The sequence below is a fragment of the Prunus avium genome, chromosome 5 (genome assembly GCF_965620075.1).
Source record: "Prunus avium chromosome 5, drPruAviu1.hap1.1, whole genome shotgun sequence".
Taxonomy (NCBI): Eukaryota; Viridiplantae; Streptophyta; class Magnoliopsida; order Rosales; family Rosaceae; genus Prunus; species Prunus avium.
Window position 1 is genome coordinate 24,239,387 of NC_142288.1, and position 23,985 is coordinate 24,263,371.

The 23,985-nt window shown below is 37.0% G+C and overlaps 2 protein-coding genes and 1 long non-coding RNA gene across 4 annotated transcripts; all 3 read right to left on the reverse strand.

Annotated features, from left to right (window-relative positions):
* Positions 1 to 906: 906 nt before the first annotated feature.
* On the reverse strand, positions 907 to 2,307 carry LOC110758891 (uncharacterized). The gene is made up of 2 exons (XR_015835817.1): positions 1,631 to 2,307; positions 907 to 1,467 (listed from the first exon to the last, which is right to left on the reverse strand). It is a non-coding gene; the product is annotated as an uncharacterized LOC110758891 (long non-coding RNA).
* Positions 2,308 to 12,792: 10,485 nt separating this feature from the next.
* CP5 (Polyketide cyclase/dehydrase and lipid transport superfamily protein) lies at positions 12,793 to 16,346 on the reverse strand. The gene is made up of 6 exons (XM_021960876.2): positions 15,349 to 16,346; positions 15,000 to 15,162; positions 14,661 to 14,837; positions 14,473 to 14,556; positions 13,825 to 13,906; positions 12,793 to 13,572 (listed from the first exon to the last, which is right to left on the reverse strand). Exons 1-6 carry the CDS (start codon positions 15,702 to 15,704, stop codon positions 13,127 to 13,129), a joined length of 1,308 nt encoding a protein of 435 aa, XP_021816568.1. The 5' UTR covers positions 15,705 to 16,346; the 3' UTR covers positions 12,793 to 13,126.
* Positions 16,347 to 19,871: 3,525 nt separating this feature from the next.
* LOC110758870 (Galactosyltransferase family protein) lies at positions 19,872 to 23,985 on the reverse strand. 2 transcript variants are annotated; one of them, XM_021960823.2, is made up of 12 exons: positions 23,866 to 23,985; positions 23,547 to 23,776; positions 22,197 to 22,299; positions 22,050 to 22,111; positions 21,720 to 21,931; positions 21,564 to 21,627; positions 21,391 to 21,463; positions 21,040 to 21,160; positions 20,841 to 20,928; positions 20,640 to 20,756; positions 20,436 to 20,545; positions 19,872 to 20,167 (listed from the first exon to the last, which is right to left on the reverse strand). In XM_021960823.2, the coding sequence occupies exons 2-12, from the start codon at positions 23,648 to 23,650 to the stop codon at positions 20,019 to 20,021; spliced, it is 1,203 nt and encodes a 400-aa protein (XP_021816515.1). In that variant the 5' UTR covers positions 23,651 to 23,776; positions 23,866 to 23,985; the 3' UTR covers positions 19,872 to 20,018. The 2 variants fall into 2 exon arrangements, with proteins under 2 accessions (XP_021816515.1, XP_088109777.1); XM_088253651.1 differs by having other exon boundaries at positions 20,640 to 20,765; positions 23,866 to 23,984.

The window sequence follows — 23,985 nt, forward strand, 5'->3', positions numbered from 1 at the left end:
ATTTGTATTTTCTCAACCCCTCTTCTTCTAGGAAATTAAATATTGAATATTCCTGCTTCATAATTTGTACTTTTTGTCTTCCCTCAATCCATTGGCCCCGTAGTTTTCCACTAAACGAAGGCACTGCTGCTATAATGACATTCAGCCAAGAGCTCGCCCCCTACTTGTGGCCATACGTTTTCTGCCTAAACAAATGCGTGGACCGTTGCTTGTCACTAGTATTTTTCTTTTGTTAGATTGTAAAAGTACACGAGTGTTCACTACATCTTGTTACACAATTTCACACATACTCGTGTGGTTTGATTGGTATTTTTCTTCTTAATGTCAAAAGAAATTCGTAAATTTAACTCTTCCTTTTTAGGAGTTATTTAATGTGTAATTTTCAAGGCATCGCGTCATAGAGTTCAATGGACCACATGATTTTTGTATACAAACTTTTGTGGCATCCAATGATCGCATAAATTTAAAATAAATTGAAGGGTTGAGAAAGTAATGAAATTTCGCCCTATGTTCATTTCCTTAAGGAAGCTTCCTTTTTCAATCTTAAAAAAAAAAAAAAAAAAGGAAGCTTCCTTTCAAAAATAAAATAAAAAATACAATGGGATCTTCCCTAATAGCTGGCCCGTGCTTTTAGGACCCATCTTAGAATACGCAGGGTATTGGGAAGTCTCCATGTTTCCCTAGTTCTTCACGAAAAACAAGGTATACAAGTTTTAACCAAAGGGTTGTCTATTTCACATGAAGAACATTTCTTTTGACTTCTGGGTTAAAGAATAATGATAGGCTAAGCAAGTCTTAAGCAACAGCAAAAAATAATTTAAAATTGAAACAGGGCAGGTGAGCAAACCCAACACGTTGGGTTATTTGACCAAAAACAACTGATAAAATCCTTTCTTCTGAGGCAAATTTAAGAATTAATTAGCATATGATTATGATGACTAAAAGGCTGGCAAAATGTGTTTTATACAATTCCAAATAATTTCGTCCGCAAGCAAACCAATTTGCTACCGACAATTTACAACGAAATACAAACAAAGGCCAGACCTTGTGACATGCACCGGAATCCCGAAGATTCCTATGACCATATTTTTAAGGAAAAGACGAGAGCTTCTCACTTGATAATTATGAGATTAAATGGTAATTACGAGATTGAGAACATAAACACCAGACTGAGAATGACCCAATTAACAATCACCACCAAAAAAGTCTTCAACTTCGGAGAAGAAGAGAGAAGAAAAAGGAAAGAAATTTGTCTCTGATTGAATTCTAATCACGGGCTTACAATTAATTAAGAGCTCCGCGCCAACCATCACCTATGCGCTGTCACTAACGTCTCAACCATCACCTATGCGCTGTCACCAACGTCTCAATGAACCTCAACCCGTCGAATCTCGGCTCGAATTTCTCCTTATCCGACGCCGTTTGACAGTTTTGTGCACCGTTCTTCACCAGCGCAGAAGAAACCCTCTAACCAAACACAATTATCATGTAGATTAGATTAAAGATGGGATTTTTACTCACTTTTCGTGAATCGAAGTTCACCGAAGCAGAGAAATTGGTAGATCCAATCACCAATTTCAATCTTCACAGAGAAAAAAATATGAAAAATTTGCAGCATTCATGTGCATACCTGGTTGGACGAAGACGACGTCGTAAGAGCCATGGTGGAAGCGGCAACCACCGACGCCACCAGTGTTCCCGACGCCTTCATTTTGCGAACTCAAAGAGAAGAGAAGAGAAGAGACGAGAAGGGAAAGACCGTTGGTTCGAGGCTCCGAAGTAACTATTCCAAGTTGGATGGGCGAAACCCGACGAGGCTCGCCGGATCTCAACCCGAACTTTGCGATTTCCTTCTTCTCTGAATTTTCCGCTCGCAGAGGCTTTAACTGGCGCTGTGGTGGGCCGTTATATATATACGCGGGTAGCGGGCCTCCCTCAAACCGCATTTAACGGGGTTTAATTTTAAATTTAATTCCGCCTTCGTGTCGAGATTCTCCGCCACGCTGGCGTTGTTTTAACTTGTCGAGTCAAACAGATGGACGGTTACGATTGTGTGGTGGTGATTTTGAAGGGTAGGTGATGAGCCTGTAGGTGCGTCCCGCAGGTTGGGATTAGAGAACTGAGGTGGGTGCACGGTTAGGTTGGGTGGGGGGGAGAGTAGGTTAGAGTGGTTCTTTCTTTGGTGGATCAAGGAAAGATGCTTTATTGGGCCGTAAGATTCCTAAACGCTGGTGGGGCCCGCTGGCTTTGGAATGCGAGTTGTGGAGGGAAGAGGGATGGGGGTTTAATAGGTTACGTTAGGTTCTATTTGTTTAAGCTCGACGCCGTTTTGGTCAGTCTCTCCGCTCACGCATTGTTTTGTGGAGTATTTGACTGACTCTTGTTTTTTTTTTTTTTTCTTTTTCTCGTTTGGTATGGCGAACTGTTATGGACTGAATTAAATTTTGGGATTATTTTGGATTAATTTGGATTGGATTAAGCTGGATTAAGTACCAACCTACATTTGATGTTGCGTTGAACTAAGTTGTAAAAATAGTGAAGACTTATGTTTAGTGTTATATCGGACTAAAAAATAAATATTGTAATATTTGAATTTAATTCAGGATTCTGATATTTTTTTTAAGGCTTTTTAATATCTTTTTTTAGAATAATGCTATTTTCAAGTGTATTTTTATTAATTTATGTTCTAAAAAAATAATTAAAACAATAATAAAATTCTATTAAAAAAAACTAGATAATAACATCATAATAGATATAAACAATTAATAAATAAAATTTAAGCTAAAATAATTAATTAACTATAAACTAATAAAATATTTGAGAAAACCACAAATATCTTCTCTTTTTCCTCTCCTCATCACCTCACCACCTACAATCCTCCTTAACCCCATTTGCCTACCTCCCCAAACCACACAGCTTAGGCCGTGCTGTCCACAAACACAACCATGCCTCTTCTCCTTCCTATCATCCCACTTTGCCCCAAATTAAGGCTATCAGATTCTGACCCACATCAACAAAACGAACAAGATGGGGATGATTAGGATGATGATGGGGTCCTATTGGATTGCTCACAGTTGGATGAGGCGATGAAAGAGGGAAACGCAGTAGCCTATTAATTGGGGAAGAAACATTTCTAAAGGTGGCAGACCCACCATTAATCTTCTTCTATTTTCAAGAATCCAAATTCTTCATCCCTTGATTTTTTTTTTCCCCAAAATGTCACTCTCTGGTTTTTAATTTTTTTCAAATGGAATTATTGGCTTTGTGGGAATCTGTTGTGAATGGGGATGTTGTGGTTGTGCAAGGGAGGTGGAGACGTCAAGTTTCTGGGCTATGCAGTGGGTTGGGTGGTGACAGGTGTTTAATTGGGTATGGTTTTTGGTGTTGATACGGTTTACTGAAAACGAAAATCCAGACAATCTAGTTCCATGTGAAGAAGACGAAGAAATTTGTGTAGTTCGGACTCGCGTGTTCTATTTAGCGAGTTCGCTACTTTGTGAACCACTTTTCAACTTTGCTATATTAGAGGAGTGAGTGAAGGGTTTTGATCACTACCTTTCTTATCAAACATAGATTTTCAGTATTATTTAAGCCAATCCAGTCAAGTGAGGGGTACCAAACATAGCCTCAAATCTGTAAGTCCTCAAAGAGGCCTACTCTCATCCTGAGATGGGGTAGCCTCCCCTCCTCTTAAACTCTTTTTCATTTTAAAAAAAAAAAGTATTTTCAAATAAGTGCACCAATTTGTTTTTAATGTGAACATTTTAAAACGAGTTATAGTTAGATTACATTCAATAGAGAATAATAAATTTGTTCATCTAATTCCTACAATCGTGTTTATCTTATGTACGATAAAGGATAGTGAATTTGTCAATCTAACAAATACAATGGTGTTCGCCTTAAGTATGAATTTGTTAAAAATCTTTACACACACTTTGCCAATGAGAATAATATAAGTCGAATGAGAAAAAAAAAAACAATATTATAGGAAATTGGTCAAGATTCTTCAACCCATTTTTGGTGTATCTTTGTGATAATGTTGTGGTCAAAATGCAATATGTGACCCTTCATCCCTAGATAATCTCCCGACAATATGGTTCAAAGAGAGATAAAAGATGAAGCACTATATGTGATCATGGATCCCTCTAAAAAGCAAAGTCCTATTTGAAAGCAAAGGTAAATAATTTCCAACACGACTTTGTACTAATTTGCTTAGGAAGGAAAAGCATGCAGTTGTGCTTAAACTAGGAAATCAAAACCCTTCCAAACCAAACACTTCCTAAATTCACTAGGAATATTAACATCCTAAAGCCTCTGCCTATATATTAAGGGCAAAACAATCCTTGTGCTTATCCATAATCTTTTGTTCCTCAAAACCTAATCCTTAAGGTTGCTGTTTGTTTGACAACAATGTCTGTTTTCGGTGGATTTCTTGGGGACATATGTGCTGATTATTTTTATGATGAATTTGGTTTGCCTCTGCCTAATTACAAGGCAATTAGCACCAAACCAAAGGATGCCGAGAATTCTGAAGCCAAGAGGGGAATTAATGAGACCAAGAATAAGTATAAGAATGTGGGCAGCAGCAGTTCATCGTCTAAACCTATAGCCTTGGCTGAGGAACCGCAAAGCGATGCACTGTCTTTTGCTCCTTCCTTTGATGGATTGTTCTGCTTTGAAACGCTAGTTTCCAAGTTCATCAAACCTACTTAGTATTTGTTCGGTTGTGGTTACTTAATTTGGCTAGTTGGGTGAGACAGTCAATTCATTCATACTGTTTTTATGAGATCAGCAACTTTTTTTTAATCAATTCTTGTGAACCGAAATAATTTCAACACTCACAGAGAAAATTAAGAATCAAAATTATTGCAATACCCATTACTTATGAGTAAGCATGCATAGTCTATGCCTACAAATACATTCACAGAATAAAGTGGAATTCGAATTCTCATTACATACCATAACATACCAAGTGTGTGCATATCTTTATGTTCATAATATTACATACCCATGACATGTAATATAAGGCTATAAAGCAACTACATTATGAAACCCATAATTGTTTTTTGGTATTTATCCATAAATAAATAAATATTTGTTTTTTGTTCCCTTTTTGAAGAAAGGGATTTCCACTCATGGACCAGACATTAGTAAAGACTGTTTATCTGAAGTGGGCTGGTCCATGGTAAATATAATGGGTTAGTAATTGAGGAAGGTAATCGATGCCCTTTTGGGCCCAAATGAAGCTTAGGGACCATCAATAAAAATTGGAACACAAGGGAAAGAGAAGACTATGACTCGAAACAAGTACTTACTTGTTTTCAAATATTAAAGTCATCACGTGTCAATGGGGTATATCTCAGTTGGTTGAGCTCTTCAATCTTCTTTACTCATGTGAGTAGAGATTCGAAACCCTCGTACACCCGAAAAATATTTGTGTGTAAAGCCTCCTTTCTCAATTACTTGTATTCAAAAAATAATAATAAAGTCAATCACACTCATTCTTCAATACTTTGAACCAAACCTACCACCAATATGCCATACATGAATGAGGCCTTATGAGGTTTCGTCATTCCCTTATCAAAAACTCCAATACCTCTCTCACTCCAATGGGAAAGTGGTCTTCTTCGCTTCCTTCCATCTTTATCCATGAGTTGACCGTTGACTCTTCAATACTAGCTAGTCTTGGCAGAAATAATTCTAGGCTGTGCAGCTCATCCTCTTCCCAAGCAACAACCTACAAGTCTGATTTTTCTTGTCCCTTCTAACTTTCCAAGACATATTCAATGGTACTGGAAGAAGACCGGACCAAAGTGGGGTAGATAGATAGATATACATGCACATCATATTATATATATTAAATTTAATATACATGTACCAGCTTTTGTGCTAAGTTCATCTGTATTATATTTCAATTGCAGCAATTTCTTTCTTTATCGCCAAAGGAAAGAGAGAAATTGTCTCGTCTGGGAATTGATAAATTTAGTCAAGTTGATCCATTTACAAGGTCATGCTAGGGAGACTAACTTTAGATACCAACTTGTGTACCGTTTCTCTAATAGAGATGAAGCCCACCAATATAATGGGTCTCACGCTCTATTAGAAAGATTGTACACAAGTTAGTATCTAAAGTTGATTTTCATAGTATTTTCTTGTATTTTTTATATGTTGCGAGTTTAAACTTGATACTACTAATTTACAAGTTAATAACTTTTTTCATTAGACTAAATCCCGTATTTACAGAAAAGTGAACATTGTAACACATAAACTTGCTAGATTCCTTAAATCATGGGAAAAGAAGTTTCATAATTTCTTCCAATATTATATGCTTTATAATGTTTCTTCTTTCCAGTAACAAACCGCCCTGTCTAAAAATAGAAAGAAAAAACCCAAGTTATTCTTTTTCTTGGCAAGTAAGTAATGTGCACACAATTTCCAAGTCAAGATAGACCAAGTCAGAAGTGACTTCATTCCAATTCCAAAGTAGCCGTCTTTTAGAATCCTGAAATCTTCCTTGCCAAGTTGTGTCAGGCTCGTCTCCATAGGCGGCAATACAGAGCATCCAGGCTATTTCCCTTCACACGCATTCTTAATCCCAATCAAACAAGGAAACAGCAAAAACCTACCTCCTCTCTCTAGAACTTTCTATCTCTCTCCTCCAATCAACCCTATATATACTTCAATTTCTTCCACAAACCCTCATCACCAAATCTCAATTTCTCTCTAAAAGTCTAAAAGTTTCTGAATTCTAAGAATTTGGTTTTCGACTTTTGGTTCATCCGAGCGGTAAAACACACAACTTTTCAATCAAAAATCCCAAATTCACTCTAAAGTCTAAGTCTTTTTCAATTTTAAGAATTGGGTTTTCGAGTTTTGGTTCATCTGAGCAGTAAAACACAGAAAGCTTCTACAAGCAACCATGAATTCCATGTTCAGTTCGTTTGATGCTTTGTGCGCTGAGTTTCTGGGCCAAAAGGTGAAGGCCTCCTTCCCTACCCAGCAGCAGAAGAGTACTGGGGCTGTGGTGAACAACAAGGCCTCACTTCCAGATAATTTGAACAAGAGGGAGGAGGCCTCTTTGCCTCAGCAAGCTCAGCCTGTGAAGAAGCAGCAGAGCCAGAAGGCACCGCCACGGTTCGCGCTAGAGTTGGATGGGCTCAACTGCTTTGAGACCCTCGTCTATCGTTAACAACTACAACTGCCGCTGGAAATTTTAATCTCAAAAAATTGTTGTAAATGTTGATATAGGATATACTGCAATACAATTCTTTCAACTAATTTGCGGATCTTTTTGATGCGTTCATCCAATGTTCTTTTATTTTACTTGTCCAACCAAAAACCATAGAATAGAGGTCCAATTCCCCATGATAAACTCCAACATAAAATGAAATAATTCTGAGATCACAATCTGGCATAGCCATCCATTCCTTTTTTCCAAACACCGACAACTAAAGGCTTATTTTCTCTGAAGTGGGTTTAGTCCATTGCTAAGATACGGGGCTTATTCTAGTTTTCATTAAATTCTTGATGGCCTTTTCCGCCCAAATGAATTTTAGAGAGAGACCATCATTAACATTTGGAACACAAGAAAAGGAAGTCACCTCTTTTGTGGTTGGAGATTGGATTTCACAAGTGTAAATTTTTTAAGAAAAATGAAACAAAATGGTTAAGTTATGGGTTGATTGCACATTTACAACATCAAATTTCATCAATTAATGTCGCGAAGTTTACAATTTGGACTTGATTGCAAATCGGAACTACCAAAATCGAAATGATAAGAAGCGAAAAGTAAAGTCACCCACACTTCATTCATTAGCTCAAATACAGTTCAGAGTCTTCAAGGTTGAATAATACTTATAACAACCCTACATAAACTCCAATGGCTCCCATCTTCCTTCCATCTTCATCCATGAGTTGACTGTTGACTCTCCAATAGCAGTCTTTTGCCAGAATTCAAATTCAACTTTAGGTGGCAGCTACTCTTCTTCCCATGGAACAACTAACAAGTCTGAATTGTCTTGTCTTGTCTCTTCTAGCTTTGCAATAAATATTTAATGTTATTGGAATGAGACTAATTAAGTCGACTAGATAGATATACATGCACATCATATTATATTAATTCAACTTCTTTGTGTTCAATTGTGAAATCCGAAGTTGTTATTTCTCAAACTTAATGTAAACTATACTTTTTTTTTTTACACAAAGGCGATAGTGTTTTATTAATGAGGAGGAAATAAACAAGTATAAAATAACCGGATTATGTTTTAAAGGATTAGGCGATTCTAAACTATATATAAATCAAATCATATCGTGTAATGTTTTTTTCATAGGTTTGTACGTTAAGTACCTTTTGTGCTAAGTCCATTTTTGTATTATGTTTCAACTAGCAGCATTTTTTTATCATCAAAAGGAGGAAAAGCAAAACACTTATGTCACCTTATAAATTGATTATGCATATCATTAACATGTTGTGTGTAAGCAAAAGTAAATCTAGTCAAGTTGATCCCTTCATATATTTATTTATTTATTTATTATGACTAGAACCTTTTCATGGCTTATGATAGTTGCTGTGGAACTTCCATAAATACAAAATTATATTCACCATTATTGTCCCATCTATAAGGACTCGACGGTGAAAATTCGTTTGTGCATCATTTATGCAGACAAATTTGTACATAAAGCTTTCTTCTTTCTCAGGGCCAGTTTGGCATTGCTGTGCTGTGAAAATAATCGTTGTTAGATTTGCTGTGAGAGAAATCAGCTGTGAGGGAAAACAGTTTGGCGTTTGGTAAACTTTTTGTTAAAAGTATTGTTAGTATTGATTTCTTCATAATCAGAAAATAATTATGGCATAATCATTAAACCCAGAGCCTCTTCAAAACTGATTCCTGCATAATCAGAAAATGAAAGCACCTCATTAGCTGCTTTCCCTTCTAGCTTTCTCTCACAGCAATTTTTAATAATAAGTGATTTTCTCACAGTTTACCAAACAGACTGGACTTTCCAAAATTTAAAAAAAATCACTTATCATCTCAAATAAGCAATGTCAAACGGGCACTAAATAAACATCTAATCACATGAACTAGTAGTTAACAATTAATTATGGGGGCCCACTGATGGCATGCCATTTATAAGAAACACTTCAATGCTGGAGAGACTTGTATATGATGACATTCATATTTGGCGACGCTAAATATTGTGCCGTTTTAAACTTGCCCGTTTACTTTGTCTGTAAATGATATTTTACAATTAAGAAGCTCCTAATTTCATCGAGGATGCGTTGTTAAAAAAGGAACATGCGTTGTAATGTATATCCTTCTTTCCATTTCCTAAGATAAAAAGGAAAAAACAAAGTAAATTTTTTGGCAAGTGTGATCAATGTGCATACAATTTTCCAAGTCAAGATAATAGACCAGGTCAAAAGAGGAGACACCAAGACTTGATTTCCAAGTAAATTCCACCGAGCTGGAGCCTTCTATACGCGGCTAGTACAGACTACGGAGCAACAAGGAAAGGCCCCTCTTCCTCTCGAACTTTCTATCTCCTTCCCCTCAAACCCTATATATTTCAATTTTCTGTACAAGTCCCTCATATCAAATACCTTCTCTCTATTTTCTCTCTAAAGTCTACAACTTTTTCAATTTCAAGAATTGGGTTTTCAAGTTTTGGTTCATCTGAGCAGTAAAACACAGAACTTGTACAAGCAGCCATGAATTCCATGTTCAGTTCGTTTGATGCTTTCTTCTACGCTGAGTTTTTGGGCCAAATGGTGAAGGCCTCCTTCCCTGCACAGCAGCAGCAGAGGAGTACTGGGACTGTGCTGAACAACAAGGCATCAGTTGCAGATAATTTGAATGGTGCAAAGCAAGAGGGCAACAGGGAGGCCTCCATCTCCATGCCTCAACAAGCTCAGCCTGTGAAGAAGAAGCAGAGCCAGAAGGCACTGCCACGGTTCGCGCTGGAGTTGGATGGGCTCAACTGCTTTGAGACCGTCGTCTATCATTAACAACTACAACAACCGCTGGAATTTTAATATCAGATATTCAGATTGTTACACAGAAAAAAAAAAAAAAAAAAAATTGTTGTAAACGTTGATATAGGATATATTACAATACAATTCTTTCACCTATTTTTTCCCCCACATTTTGGATCCATATTGATTGGATTTTTTTTAATTGCTGAAATTAAATTTTGAGTTGTTTCCCATTTCATAAATCAGGAATTGAAAACTGGGTTTTGGTTATAAATTGTGCAGCTTTGGCTTGCAGCCATTAAAGCAATTTTAACCTTAAAAACACTAAACCCAGAGGAGGAGGGAACAGAGTGTGAGCTCTAGCCTCTAGGTGCTTGCAACCAAACTGTCTGTATTAATATCATGTTAAGCCAATCCTTTGCATCAATTGCAAGAGAGAGAAGCAAATGAAAACTCTGGAGTTCTCAAGAGCACTAGGTTTGAATAGAAACACTCTCCAAGTGGATAAGTTTCAGATAATCTTTCTGGAAGAAGACAATCAAAAACCAGGCACGACATCGTTTTGGGCACACGTGTTACTCTTCTGTTAGCTTAACACAGAAAAAATATCGGCAGCGAAATCCTATGAAATCATGTTTTTGGACACATGTATATTTTAAAAATATCAGCACAGAAAATCTTATTGAACAACATTTCATAATCACCGCAATGTCTTCTTCAATTTCAGATTTGCATGATTGACAAAAGGCTGGCCAGAAAAGGCTGTCTTTGAAATTGCAGATGGTGGCCTTTTCTCCACCAAGGAACCAGCTGTTAGAAAATGTTTTTGGAGATCCAAACGCCAAGTCCTATGATTTAACTTTGTGCCTAATCACTTTTAAATAAAATATACCTAAAGTCTACAGATTTTATTATAAAAAACCGTATAGCCGCGCGGCTATACTGTTTTGACACGAAACCGTTCTTTTTTTTGGACACGTGGGCCGAATAGCTAGGTGGGTTACCCTTTTTTTAAAATAAATCACATAGCCGTGCGGCTATACTATGGTTTTTATTAAAAATAGTATAGCCGCGCGGCTATACTATGGTTTTTATTTAATTAAAAACAGTATAGCCGAGCGGCTATACTGTTTTTGACACGTGGGACACAAAATGGCAAGGCGGGTGCTAGGCTGGCTGGTCCACTTTTTTTTTTCTTTCAATAAATAGTATCACCACGCGGCTATACTCCGGAATTTTTTAGAAAAAAAACAAGAGTAAGCTTTCCTAGGGTCTTTTTTTATAAATTGTATAGCCGCGCAGCTATACTCTTTTTTAAAATTGTTTTTCCCCTTTTTTGTTTATCGATAAGAGTATTTTAGAACATTATTCATTATTATTAGGCCATTATCCGAGTCTCTATTGTCACCGTTTGAGTTTTTACATTTCCAGAGTTATTACCCATATAAAGAATTTTTCATTTTCACGTTTAATACTCTTATTGTACACATACGTACGTATTTTTCATGTTTAATACATTTATTTTTTTTTTACCAAAATTTCAAAAATACACACAAATTTTTACATATTATTGATTGAAAATTAATATCTATAAAGTATGAACTAATGCAACTAGAAGGGTCATTTTCTTTTAATTTTTCATTAATAAATAGTATAGCCGAGCGGCTATACAGTTTTTACACTGCAACTCACTAGCCGGATCCTTTTTTTAATAAATAGTATAGCCGCGCGGCCATACGCTTTTTAAATATAATATACTTTAAGAGTATAGCCGTACGGATACACTACGGTTTTTTTATTATAAAAAATAGTATAGCCGCGACTGTACTTTTTTTGACACGTGGGGGGCCGAATCACTAGGCGGGTGTCTGTAACCAACAAAGAAATGGTTCGATTGAAAATAGGGAATTTCAAGAAAACCCAACTCAAAACTAGTTTTCAGGCTTTACTAATATGTTAAGATTTTATAGGCACAGAATCGCAGTTTACTATCACTAGTGCCGATAATGTTAGTAACTTAACTACTTACACAATCTAGTAGATATAGAATTTTATACGAAAGGTCTCAATGTCATTAGTAGTGAAACTACTCATTATATCTTGTATTTATTTTGTAAAAATTTTAACGTGGTACTTCACATTCTTCAACATAATTAGCCTCTATGTTACCACTTTGCCTTTTTCATAGCAAAATCGTGCTCTCAGCCAAGAATGCTGAGTTTTGGATGAGGACAATAGGCGGCTGTCTATACGAAAGGGGATCATAACTCAATTATCGATTGCTTTGCTTTGGGTCCAATTAATTTCATTTTGATACTTGTCCAACTCAAACACAAGATCCGTCAAAACAGAGAATAGCCGACTTTATGGAAGTCGGATGTTATCGTGTGAACTGTGACCCCTAACTCCTAACTTCGATGATTTATGGGTGCTGACTGATAGGCCACGTGCATATAGAATTCCACATGTCTTTGAGGACCCAAAGACGCAACTTTACAAGGTTCCAGCTCCAAGCAGTAGTGGACAAGTGGCTGATTGTGATTGGTCACTTGTTTCCCCACGAACCCAGATGAACTTCTTTAACAACCTCCCTGGAGGTCCCATATCCACCATCATGATGTCATCTTAGCCTAACATTTAACAATATGCTTAGCTTAACAACATGCAGTTTTCCCTTTGCCTTGGAACATAATCTATCAGTTCACCTAAAATTCTGTGCTCGCAAGTAATGTTTTGATTGAGGGCAGGCATCGATCAAGCTATGTCAACTGTCACTCAAGTTTGTATGCAAAACTATGAAGCAACTCAAAATCAATAAATTGAAAGAAAGAAAATGAGCATTAAAAGAACCTGAATGTTACTGTTATTCTTGCAGCACAAGATCCCTTAATGACATTTCCAACTTTAACGAATACAGCTATACGATCTCTCCTCTTTTCCCAGACATTTCTTTGTTTTCATCTCTCTTTTGGCTGGGGTTCTACAATTAAAGCTATATTCATAGCTCAAAGAAAAAAAAGGGCAAAGAATACGACCTCCAATCCTCTCGAAATGGGGCAAGTGCAGAGATTCATCATTTGGCTGGCAACTCCTCACTTCACTTTACAGTAACATTAGCTGGCGTCTCCGGAATGAAGCGACAATTATTCCTGATCACAACTTCCGACCAATGTTTGCGAACCTTCGGGCCACTCCAAATATAACTGCCTTAGTCAAGAGCCCCCGGTCAAGGCTACATGCAAGGGCAATAGCCCCACCGACAACTAGAAGCTTAGGTATGCTCTTCCCTTCTGGTTTCTTTTCCGATGAATCTGATTTTTCAATCGCCATGGTGTCACTAGTGCTGTTTTCCACCGATCTCAAGTAGTCAGCACTGACTTTGGTGTTGATCTGAGCCATGTAAGCACACCGTGAAAGTGGGGCTTTAGAGGCTCTCTCCTTCTGATATGCTCGCAAGCCAGGTTCAACCTTTTTTACAGCTCCCCACATACCTTGCCGGACTCCAAGTTTTGCAATTTCCCAAGGAATACCCATATCTTCATGATGAAATAGTAAAACCTCGCATGCAGTAAGCTGGCCATCCCCTCTCTTTGATTCAACTGGTTCATACCCAACACAAAGAAATCTTAGTGATTGTTCCCAAGACCACAATTCAGATAAGAAAGCAATACAAATATTTAAATTTCAAAGCAAGAAAATTAATCTGCCAATTATATATCAAAGAAAAGAAAGATCCTTCATTTAGGAAGCTTGACAGTTTTTTTGGTGCCCCTTTATTCTTTAAGAAACCAAAACCACTTTGTATATCTTTCAAAATCACATAATTAAGATGCATGGTAAGACTTCAATACCTGCACGAATGCACCAGCTTGAATAGTACAAATCAACACGTCTAGGTTTGTCGCGCCTTGGCACAGAAGAGCAAGGTACTCCCTGAAACATGTAAAAGATGCCAACAGGTTATTTCCTGGATTACAAACTTAAAAAATCAAAAAATCACTACATGATGAACATTAGGTCTAAAGTTATACTGAAAACATGCAGAACCAGCTCAAAACAAGCACTTGCAGCAATGATTAATTGTATACTATGGACTATAAGTGGAAAGACTAGTTTCCTCTGGTAATCTCTGCTTACACACAAAATAAACTCATATTGCTTGAGAAATGAAAGAAGTGCAATATCTCACAAGACATTTTCAAATCCACAAATTCTCTACTACTAAACTATTTAGAGTCAGAAATTACTATATTGAATGGAAATCCACATATATCTTAGTACTTCAACTATTCATAACTACAATAACCTTTAACATACCAAATCCAACCAAACTAATACATTTTAGTTATCATTAATTCACACTAGACATGTAGCCTTGGCAAGAAAACAATGAAATTGGAACCTAAAGGAATCCTTTTCATATTTTTTTCTTCAAAATAGGCTACATCAGATTCTCTGTGACTAAACACAAAATTTATCTGTGAGGTTCCTCGTCATACCTTTGTTACACAGTAGTATGACCGTCCTGATTCCCAAATGCGACGTCCTATCAAGTATTCTCTGTCACTACAAAAGAATGGGAACTGTGCCCGGAACAAAGAAAGAAAAAAAAATGTAAGTCATAAGCCAACGCAACCAGGGCAATTCAATAAGCAAAGAGAAAAAAACAAGTAAACACTTTTCTCACCTTGCGCACCCAGTGCACTAACATGGTTCCAGTTGTGGGGCATTCTTCTAAAGTAGAAGCATATATAAGCATGTCATCCCACTTCGATCGAAACTCGTCATCCCAAAAGAAATCCCTCAGTTGCTCTGGTGTAGCATCCTCATATATAGTACTACTGCGGTATTGTGGAGGTCCAGTCTAGAACACACAAATGAAATCCAGTCAGTTAACCTCATCAACCAGTACATATAAGCAAAACAAGACCATGTATCTGACATCCACAGTTAGTTGTATCAGAAACTAAATGAGAAGATTGGAAGACCTCAATTATCCAATAAAGCGAAAAGGAAAGATAGCTACCTCGGGATCTCTACGCCAAGCTTGATAGCGCATGGTTGGGGTGGACCGATCCATCATATGAATCCAAGCAGGACCTCCGTCTTTCTCCTCAACCAGCTGACATATGTGCCGTAAATCCTGATTGGTCACAAGACCGGATTTTTCTCTTTCATTCTGTGAGGAACTGCCATACCATAATATTTACTCATTAAGCTGAAGCTCATAGAAGTTAAAAATGACCCAAATCCCAAATTTAACACACTAACCACTTAGGAAAGTTGTGAATTGAACACATTAAACACCAAAATATGAAAAAGTTAGGTAAACCCAAGTAGTGAAATTGTCAAAATACTTGGGAAAGTCAACAAACCTGAAATCAGGATTGGTTGTAGGTGGCATGGAAAGAGCCTCCTTTTGATTCCTATCATCGGCGGCCCAAGGAGGGTAACTGGGCAGCAGAAATCTCAATGAACTCAAGCTGGGAATAGGACCAAAACACGTGGATGATGTCCGTGACGATGAGCAACACTCCTTTTGTTTGGAGATTGGGCAATCCAACAAGTCTCTGCCAACCAAGCTCGCCCATTTAGGCTTCCACGCCCACCCAACAAAAACCCCAACAATCACAGCAATCCAAAGAGGGGTTATGAACATCATAAGCTCGCCCAAGACTTCAACAATTGTGGGTCTCTGAAAAATCTCCAGAAAAGCCGAAACCAAAGCCATTCTCAACCCGAAACCCAATATCCAAAAAAACCCAGAAATTGAAAAAAGAAAAAAGAGAAAAACCCTCGATTGAATCGGATACTGGTACGCGTTAAGCACAGCGATTACTCGAGGGTTTCAGATAGGAAGAGAGAAAGAAAGAAGATAACTGATAACAAAACCCCAAGACCCAACAAGGAGAAAGAAAGATAATAGAAATAGAAATAAAGAAAATATAATAATAAACTAAAGGGAGAGGAGGAGGAGGAGGAGGAAGCGGAGAACGATGAGATATAGATACGGTTATTGCAGGGAGTGAGCAGAGGAAGAAGAAGACAAAGGAAAGCTGCGAGCTTTGGATAAGATTTCTGATATAAGAGGCAGAGAGATGCGTTGCTGAGATTACCACAGGACCAGCCAGAGAGCGAGGCTTGTTTTCTTATGGTTTTGGTATTGTTTTTTGGCCAATGGCTTCAACCAAAATGTTTAATTTTGGGGTTTTTGAGGGTAAACAATAAAAAGAAGAGCCAAAGGGAAGGCCTCTCTGACTCTTTTTTGAGTAAGTGAGTTTGAGTGAATGTGAAAAAAATTAGGCTGTGCTTTGAGAAACCTGTGTGTTGGTGTTTATTAATGTTTGGTTTGGTAAGGCCCTTTGTGTTCAATTGGGCAATGCCCCCAATCCATCTTTATATACCTTGGTTTGGCTCTTTCTATGGTTGCCGCGTTTTCTCGTTTATCACGTTCTCTGACTTGGATTTTTCTATTCTCCATTTTTCTTTATTACTCATGTTGGCTAAACAGAAACCATATGTAATTTGTTTGTCTTTATTTTTCCCCTTTTTCTTTTGTCCAATTTTATTTATTTTTAAAATTACTTGTGAATGTGCGGCTAACAATGCATCAACACTCACAATTTACGTACCCACGTGTGTGGCTGGCTAAGTGTATCAAAATTCTTAGATTTTGAGATTGAGAATCTAGGATCATGACAATACTACTATTTAGGCTCTTATCTATTGTTATTGTCCGGTTCAATATTAGATAATAGATTCTATCTTTGATTCTATTCGGTACTAATCATCGGCAATTATTCTAGTTGTAAATTATCATCCTAAACTTAAAATGCATCACCACCTCACATTAGATACGGTTGGATTTATACTCATAACCACTCTATCTACTAATCAAATGGTAAATGTAGGTTAGAGTTGGTCTCTGATTAGGTTTAACAGAACAAATACATAAGCACATAATCCAAACAAAAACAATGTCCTCTCACTTGTTAGAAGAACTTAAGAGTAGCAAGTAAGCTCATTGAAACAAACAATGCTACCCACAAAGGGACAAGGAACAGTTTCTTTTTCTTTGATTTTTTGGGTTAGGAGCACTATTTTGTGTGGTAGATAGAATGAGGAACACTAATCAATATTTTAGGTTAGAAGACTAATGATTTGCGGTAGATAGAATAAGCCTAGTTTATTATTCTTCGTTCTAATTCTAAAAGCAGAAAATAAACATCTAAAAGAGAAGCTGGTGTAGCAGCCACCATATTGATGGATGGCTTAGACACCGTTGGATATGAAATAAAGCAGCATTCAAGCATTTGAATTTTGACTGATGCATTCTCTGGATTGATCAAACGGACGCGTCTAAACCATGCTGCAACTTTCTGACTAGCAATTGAAAATTGACCTCAATACTTAATTAAGATGGTGGAGTATTGCAATTACCCCAATGGACATACACACCCTTTGGCTATAGTCTTAGTGGAATGAGGGTAAGATAGTCAATTCATATACCATATTGTTTGGTCAAATTGAATGGAAGATTTCAACAATTTGGCCTAAGCCTAATATAATTCAATTAAATCACAACTGGATTGTTGCCATAATAAGAAACATAATAATGAGAAATTCTAGGCTATGACTGTCACACACACGTCAACATAGTGTAATTAATTTACTCATATTATAACATATATCTATGAGATATGATTCACGTTATTCTTCTATATTATAACACCTGACTTAACAATACTTCGTAACCGTACGACAACCATTATTTAAAAACTCTACATAATAATATGCATGGTCTTCTCTCAAATTTTGTTCTCATTTGCCAAACTTTTGACCATTTTGCAATACGGGTCATGTGTAGTGATTTTTTTGTTACGTAGAATTCAAAAACACATAATCAACCTTAATATAGTCAAATTACACCACATAATTCAACCTTAACTTAGTCAAATTACAAAGCACAGGGTTACAATGAGCATGTGAACATAACAGGGTTTTGTAGGTATAGGTCAATAGAGCAAAGTTGCTTGCAATATTGTCCAAAGATATTGGCTATAAGAACACAATAATACAATATCATGCTCAAATGAAACCGACCACAGTCGATCACGTATAGCATGTTTTCGTCATGTAACTTATTTTATTTGGTGAGTAGTTTTTTTTAGTGGGACACGTCAACGTGTGTAGTGGATCGCCTTTTTGACCTCCGACTTATATATTTTTAGATCCTTGAGCTCCATGATGGTTATGTTTGAAGAATAGACAAGTCTTTTTAGTCAATTACAATTATTCTCATATGACTCTAGTACAAACCTAGATATAACTCGAAGAATGCAAAGAACTAAATTAAGGGTTTGTTTGAGACTTTTCTTGAAGGGTTAAAATCGTTTTCTTACAATCAAAGAAGTTTTTGATCTTTTTGGCAGAAAGACTTAAAGTGCTTCTTGAGTTATAAAGCGTTTTTTATAAGAGAAAGCACACTTGAATTTTTAATTAAAGTTTCGACATGTTTCTAATAAAAAACGCTCATAAAGTGCTTCCTAGCTACAAAAACAGTCTCAAACGAACTCGAAAGGGGTTGTTTGATATTGAATTTGAATCCGACTTTTTAAACTCAAGAATAGAATTTGAGTTCAAAACTCAAAAGATATGTTTGGTATACCTAGTATTGAAAACCTAAACTCAAAAACACCCAAGTACTTAAAAACAGAAAGAAAGAAAAAAAACTGATTTTTTTTCTTTTCAAAATTATTTTCGAGTTGCATACTAAATAAGTTTTTGAATTTTAAAACATAAATTTTAAAATTCCTTATTTTTAAAGTTTTTGAGTTCCCTACTTGAATAGAATACCAAACACCTTCTTCAATTGTTTGAGAAGAACATGTATACCTTTCCATTAACTCACTCAACATGCTCAAAGTGTCTATTTTTGGACCCCATTACTTAAAAACTTGGGTTTTAAAACCCCTAACTTATGATGTGAATCCAAAGTTAGACCACTTTATGCTTGCGGAGGAGGATCATTTGGTGTACTTGACTAAATTACCAAGCTAACGGTGATATGATGGTCCATCAGAATCATTTTACACCATATAGGATTTGGGGAAATCCCATCGGATGTGATAGTTCATCTGCCGCAAATGTATTTCGGCTGCCACATGCACCGACCCCATACTTCAAACCACACACTTCCTTCCCCGTCCAATTTAACCTCAGTAATAATTACTTCATTTAAATAGATTTGAAGAGGAATTTTCTCCTTTCAAACATTTTTTTGTGCCGTGGAAATTTAAATTATTGAGGCATTGAGTACATGTTTGTTTGAATATGTTGTTTGAAATTGATATTCCAACAACCTAACCTGATGTTAGATAAGATGGGATTACTCGATGTTTGAAACTTTAAATAATTATACACACAAGGAATGCAACATCAAGTGCTCCACAGTTTACACGCACAGCCCAAAAGAAAAGGGTGATTTACACGTGTAGGTTTGAATTTCATGCTTGAGCACCAATGTGATTTGACTGCCCTTTATAGTAGAGGCACAAAGTCCACGAGCCTGTTATTGCCACAATTGATGAAGCCTGGGAGAAAATTTTGATTTCTACTTAGGATGTTATGTTGATGATATCTCAAACCAATCGCACACTGTCAATTGAAAAACACCAAAAGCATACTAATGTGTAATTGGCTTGAGATACTGTCAACTGACATCCCGAATGGAGTGAACTTCTTGTTGGGCTCGGACTAGTTGCTTGCTTTACATAAAAAGAGTATTTTGTAAGACTTTTTGGGGCCAAATGCGGATGCACAGCCAACACACCCTATGGCGAGGCCTGTTTAAGGAGTAATTAATAGTATCAAACTTGGATTCTTCATCTATCCCGACTTGAGATTATATGTGCAATGATTAAATTAATGATATACCAACTGTCCCGGCGCATAAATAATTAGCAAAAATGGGGCAGATGGTGTGTTTAACCAATTTTCTGTTAATGCATACACATTTACATTACAATCAAAGTGAGGACAAGTTTTAGAAACTAGTGTGCCAAATGGCTTCATCACCCTCCCCACATCGCTGGTGCACCTCCTCCATTCTCTCCACTGATTTGCATATGCCACTGCAGCTCCAGTCAAATGATGCAGCACAAGGGTTTCCTGCTTGAGCTTTCCACTCACATTCTAGAGATAAGAGAGTAGAGAGAGTTTACAGTAACATACAGCAGAGAGTTTAATAATCTCTAAAATCAACTAATTATAATGTGATCTTTAGTTAGAAGAACGAACTGAAGATTACATTTTTACGCTTGCAAAATGCCTCACTTTTCGTAAGAAGTTTTTCAGATGAGTTTTAATAGCTAAGGAGATATTGCTTCTCAATAAAACTACTAACTGATTCTAAAGAAATTAACAATTTAATTCACTGAAAATCATATTTCCCAGCACTTACCAGGAGGAGTCCCACAGCAAAGGCTTCTTTCATCAATGTGCTCAACATCAAGACCAATAAACCAAGAACCCAAAGAGACATCTTCATTTGCATATCTGTGAAGTATGTGCCTAGAGACGGAAAAAAAACAATTAATTACATTTTCAAGATATATAACAAGAAAAAAATGCAGAAACTGTCTTGTGCATATGAAAGAGGACTTACCTATGTACTGAAATGTAAGTTGCCAAATCTTTGGAAATTGCGTATATTTGACCCGTTGCATGACGAAAATACTTATTTCCCTCCTCTCCAAATTTCCAATATTCCGGTTCATGGTACCTGACCCCCCTATCAGAAAAGGTACAGATGAAGAATGATGAACATAAATAAAACAAGAGAGATGCAAAATATTTGGCTGCTTACTTATTTGCCAGGACAGGTCCAGACTTCATGCAACCAATATATGTACGAGGTTTTGATCTATGACGGGCCAAAGTGGAACCAACCATTCCTGTCAAATGATGAGACTTGAAGTTAATTTAGTGCCCCCGAATTTGCATCAATTTTTTGCCCCCGAATTTCCATAGCAGAAACAGCTGCATTAGAAAACATATACACTAACCAAGATTTATGTGCACATCATCATCAACTTTAATATAGAAGTCAGCATCCCACTTAGTGACAGCTGCCGCAAAATAGATTTGGGTTTTTGATGACAATTCGTGATATCCTTCTATATGGTTCTGCAGACATACAATGGTAACACTGCATAAGGTCCACAGAAGTGATTTCAATTTTGAACCAAAGGACAACTTAAACTTAAAACAACTATAAAAAGCCCACCAAAGGGTTTAAGAATTTTGTTCCTTTGATTGGTTCCCAAGACAATATATATGCATCAAGCATTGCATGAGTCTCCAAATAACTGACTGGAGATAACAGGTTACTTGGTCCTAGGCACTCAGTTACTTACCAGTCGCAAAAAATCCTTATGCTTCTCATCTTCCGCGTCAATGGCACGATCCAAGACGCCACCTGGAGTTGCACTGAGGAAAAAAAAATGAAACCGTAAATTTTGTCAAAAACTTTTCATTCTGAAGTAACCAGTTTATTAAGCTAGTCACTTGCAATGTAGAGCAAGCCTACCTGTGTCCAATAACAAACCGCATTATAATTCCCTTTTCTGTCTCTAACTTCTTTAACTCGTCCCCTGGAAAAGTGCCCAAAAAAAATCTTTTCTTTCTTATTAGCAGCTACTAATTTTTTATGCAAGAGAATGGATACTGAGTTTTGGATTTCCACCTTGGGGCATCCACGTTTCCCTGATTGACTCCCTTCGTTTTCGACTGCTGAAGGCAGTCATGATTCCCATGACAAAGAAAACCTTCTGGCGCTCTTTCAATGGCTCGCTTCCTGTTTTTGTAACCACTGGAGATCCTTCACCATTGTCAGCTTTGGAAGCTCTAGCTGCAGCTAGCTGAACCTCCAATGAGGAGATCGTCTTATCTAATGCCCTGGAAACATGTAACATAAATTTATCCATATGATGAACCAGCTTCAGTTATACAATAACATACCAAAAAATGTGTGTATAATTACAATATAAATATAATTAAGGACATCGGAAGTTACATGATCACATCATGTGTTTGTGAGACTTGAAAAAGGATGTCTCCCGCCCGGTCAGCTGCCTCCTGTTGTAGCATAGATAAATTATTCATTTGTATTACCACAGAAATGGGGCTAATGAATATATGGATCTAATAACTTGGAACTTGCCTTCTTCTCACAATTAACATTGGGATGCAGAGCTCTTAATTGACGTTTCTCCAGTGATGAAGCCTCCTCGTCAATTTTTTCTGGATCAGGAACACCCAGTAACCTGCAAGATAAACATGAGCAACTGACCGATATTTATGTAGAAAAGAATAATATGGACTAGACAATTATATTATCCTTGTCACATTAGTGGGATACATGATCCCTACAACCTCAATTCATACAAAAACAATATACAGAACATATACATTGTACAATATAGAAGAAACATACTCTTAGCCTAGCCATAAATTAATATATCTCTTAGCCTTAGTTCTTGGTTTAAGCTCTTTACTTTTCCTTGAAATTTTGTTCCTATTACATTCGTTTGATACAACTTCCTTTCCTCAAATTCTACATTTCAACTCACTTACTACTTTATGGTTGTTTAACCCAAAGTATTATTGGGTGCATATTGGTATTGAAGTTGTTCTCATTTGTAATCTTCATGTCCCTTTTACAACACTAACAGAAACTATTATGACCAGAATTTACTTCTTCAAGTAAAAAGAGTTTCAGTACAATGTGAATCTATGATTGAAACCAAGTCACCACTCATGAGTTCATCTAAACATCAACTTATCCAAGACAACGGTCCAACATTTAGGATATCCAGTCTATCACCGACTCCTCCATTTGCTAGAAATCTCTTCCAGCACTATTGAACCTTCTCAACTGGCAGCCATTAATTTGTTTACCACCCCATCAAGGAGTTAACTTTCAAAAACCATTTGCCCAGTGCCTGGTCTTCAACTTACTATCGATCAGCAAGCTCCCCAATTTCTACTCAACCAAAAAATCAACTTTCCAAGCAAATGAGCTCCTAATATCACGGGGAACTCATTATCCAATCAGACTAAACCTCTCAGACTGAGAGTCCAAAGCTAAACATCACTGAATCTACTGCGTACCACACTAAAAAGGCAGGAGATCGCAACAGGTATAATTCCCTTACAGTATAGTATCATATATCAGCAAGAGACTTATTTGAATTTGCTAAATCAAGTATCTCTATACAAGACAAGTTGTTTAGTACCCATTAGTCCAATGGTTACATAAAGACAGCAAAAGTGTAAACGTTGAACAAGGGTGCCAAAAGCAGAGAACTTTGAATCCAGAAACCAGAGGATCATTTACAAACCGCAGCAAAAGCGTCTAAAAAGAAGGGTAAGTTGCAGCAAACAACATAAAGAATGAAAATTTACAAACCCCACTAGAATGAGAAGCAAATCTAGAAGCTCCTCAGCACAAGATCTTGGACATTTTGCAACAAGAGAGAGAGAGAGAGAGAGAGAGAGAGAGAGAGAGAACCTGTTGACAACAAGAACACCCAAGAAGAAGCTGGCAATGCAAAAGAGAGAGACCCATCTGGCGGAGACTCCATTGCCAACCTTGTGAGGTCTGCTCAGACCCATTTGATTCAAAAAGGCTTCAGCTTTAAGGAACCTTCCTTTTGCTCAAGTGGGGTTATGCTTATGGGGCGTGGAGGGAGCGTTACAAAGAAGATATAAGCAACCCCATTAGAGAAAGAGCACCAGTATCTGCACAGACAGCAACAAAATCATGTCCTGAAATAGAGCCACATTTGAAAAGGAAAGCAAATTGATGGAATTAAGGTAAGGCCACGCACCGTAAAGGTGATGTTTTTCACTTAATTTTCACCAGCTTTGCCTTTCTTAAATCAATCAAACTCCCACACGGTGAGATGCGCTACCTAGTAATTATGTATGTTCCGTTTCTTTGTGTTCAG

Bases quoted from the DNA above. Each gene is read 5' to 3' on its own strand.
- CP5 (XM_021960876.2), bottom strand. From the start codon at position 15,704: ATGGCTTTGGTTTCGGCTTTTCTGGAGATTTTTCAGAGACCCACAATT. The intron at 14,557-14,660 runs GTGAGAAAAGTG...TTCCGGGCACAG, and splicing joins TAGTGCACTGGGTGCGCAAG to TTCCCATTCTTTTGTAGTGA. The intron at 13,907-14,472 runs GTATGACGAGGA...TACATGTTTCAG, and splicing joins CATACTACTGTGTAACAAAG to GGAGTACCTTGCTCTTCTGT.
- LOC110758870 (XM_088253651.1), bottom strand. From the start codon at position 23,650: ATGGGTCTGAGCAGACCTCACAAGGTTGGCAATGGAGTCTCCGCCAGA. The intron at 22,300-23,546 runs GTTCTCTCTCTC...TTTATCTTGCAG, and splicing joins GGTGTTCTTGTTGTCAACAG to GTTACTGGGTGTTCCTGATC. The intron at 21,161-21,390 runs GTAAGTAACTGA...GTATGTCTGCAG, and splicing joins ATAAGGATTTTTTGCGACTG to AACCATATAGAAGGATATCA.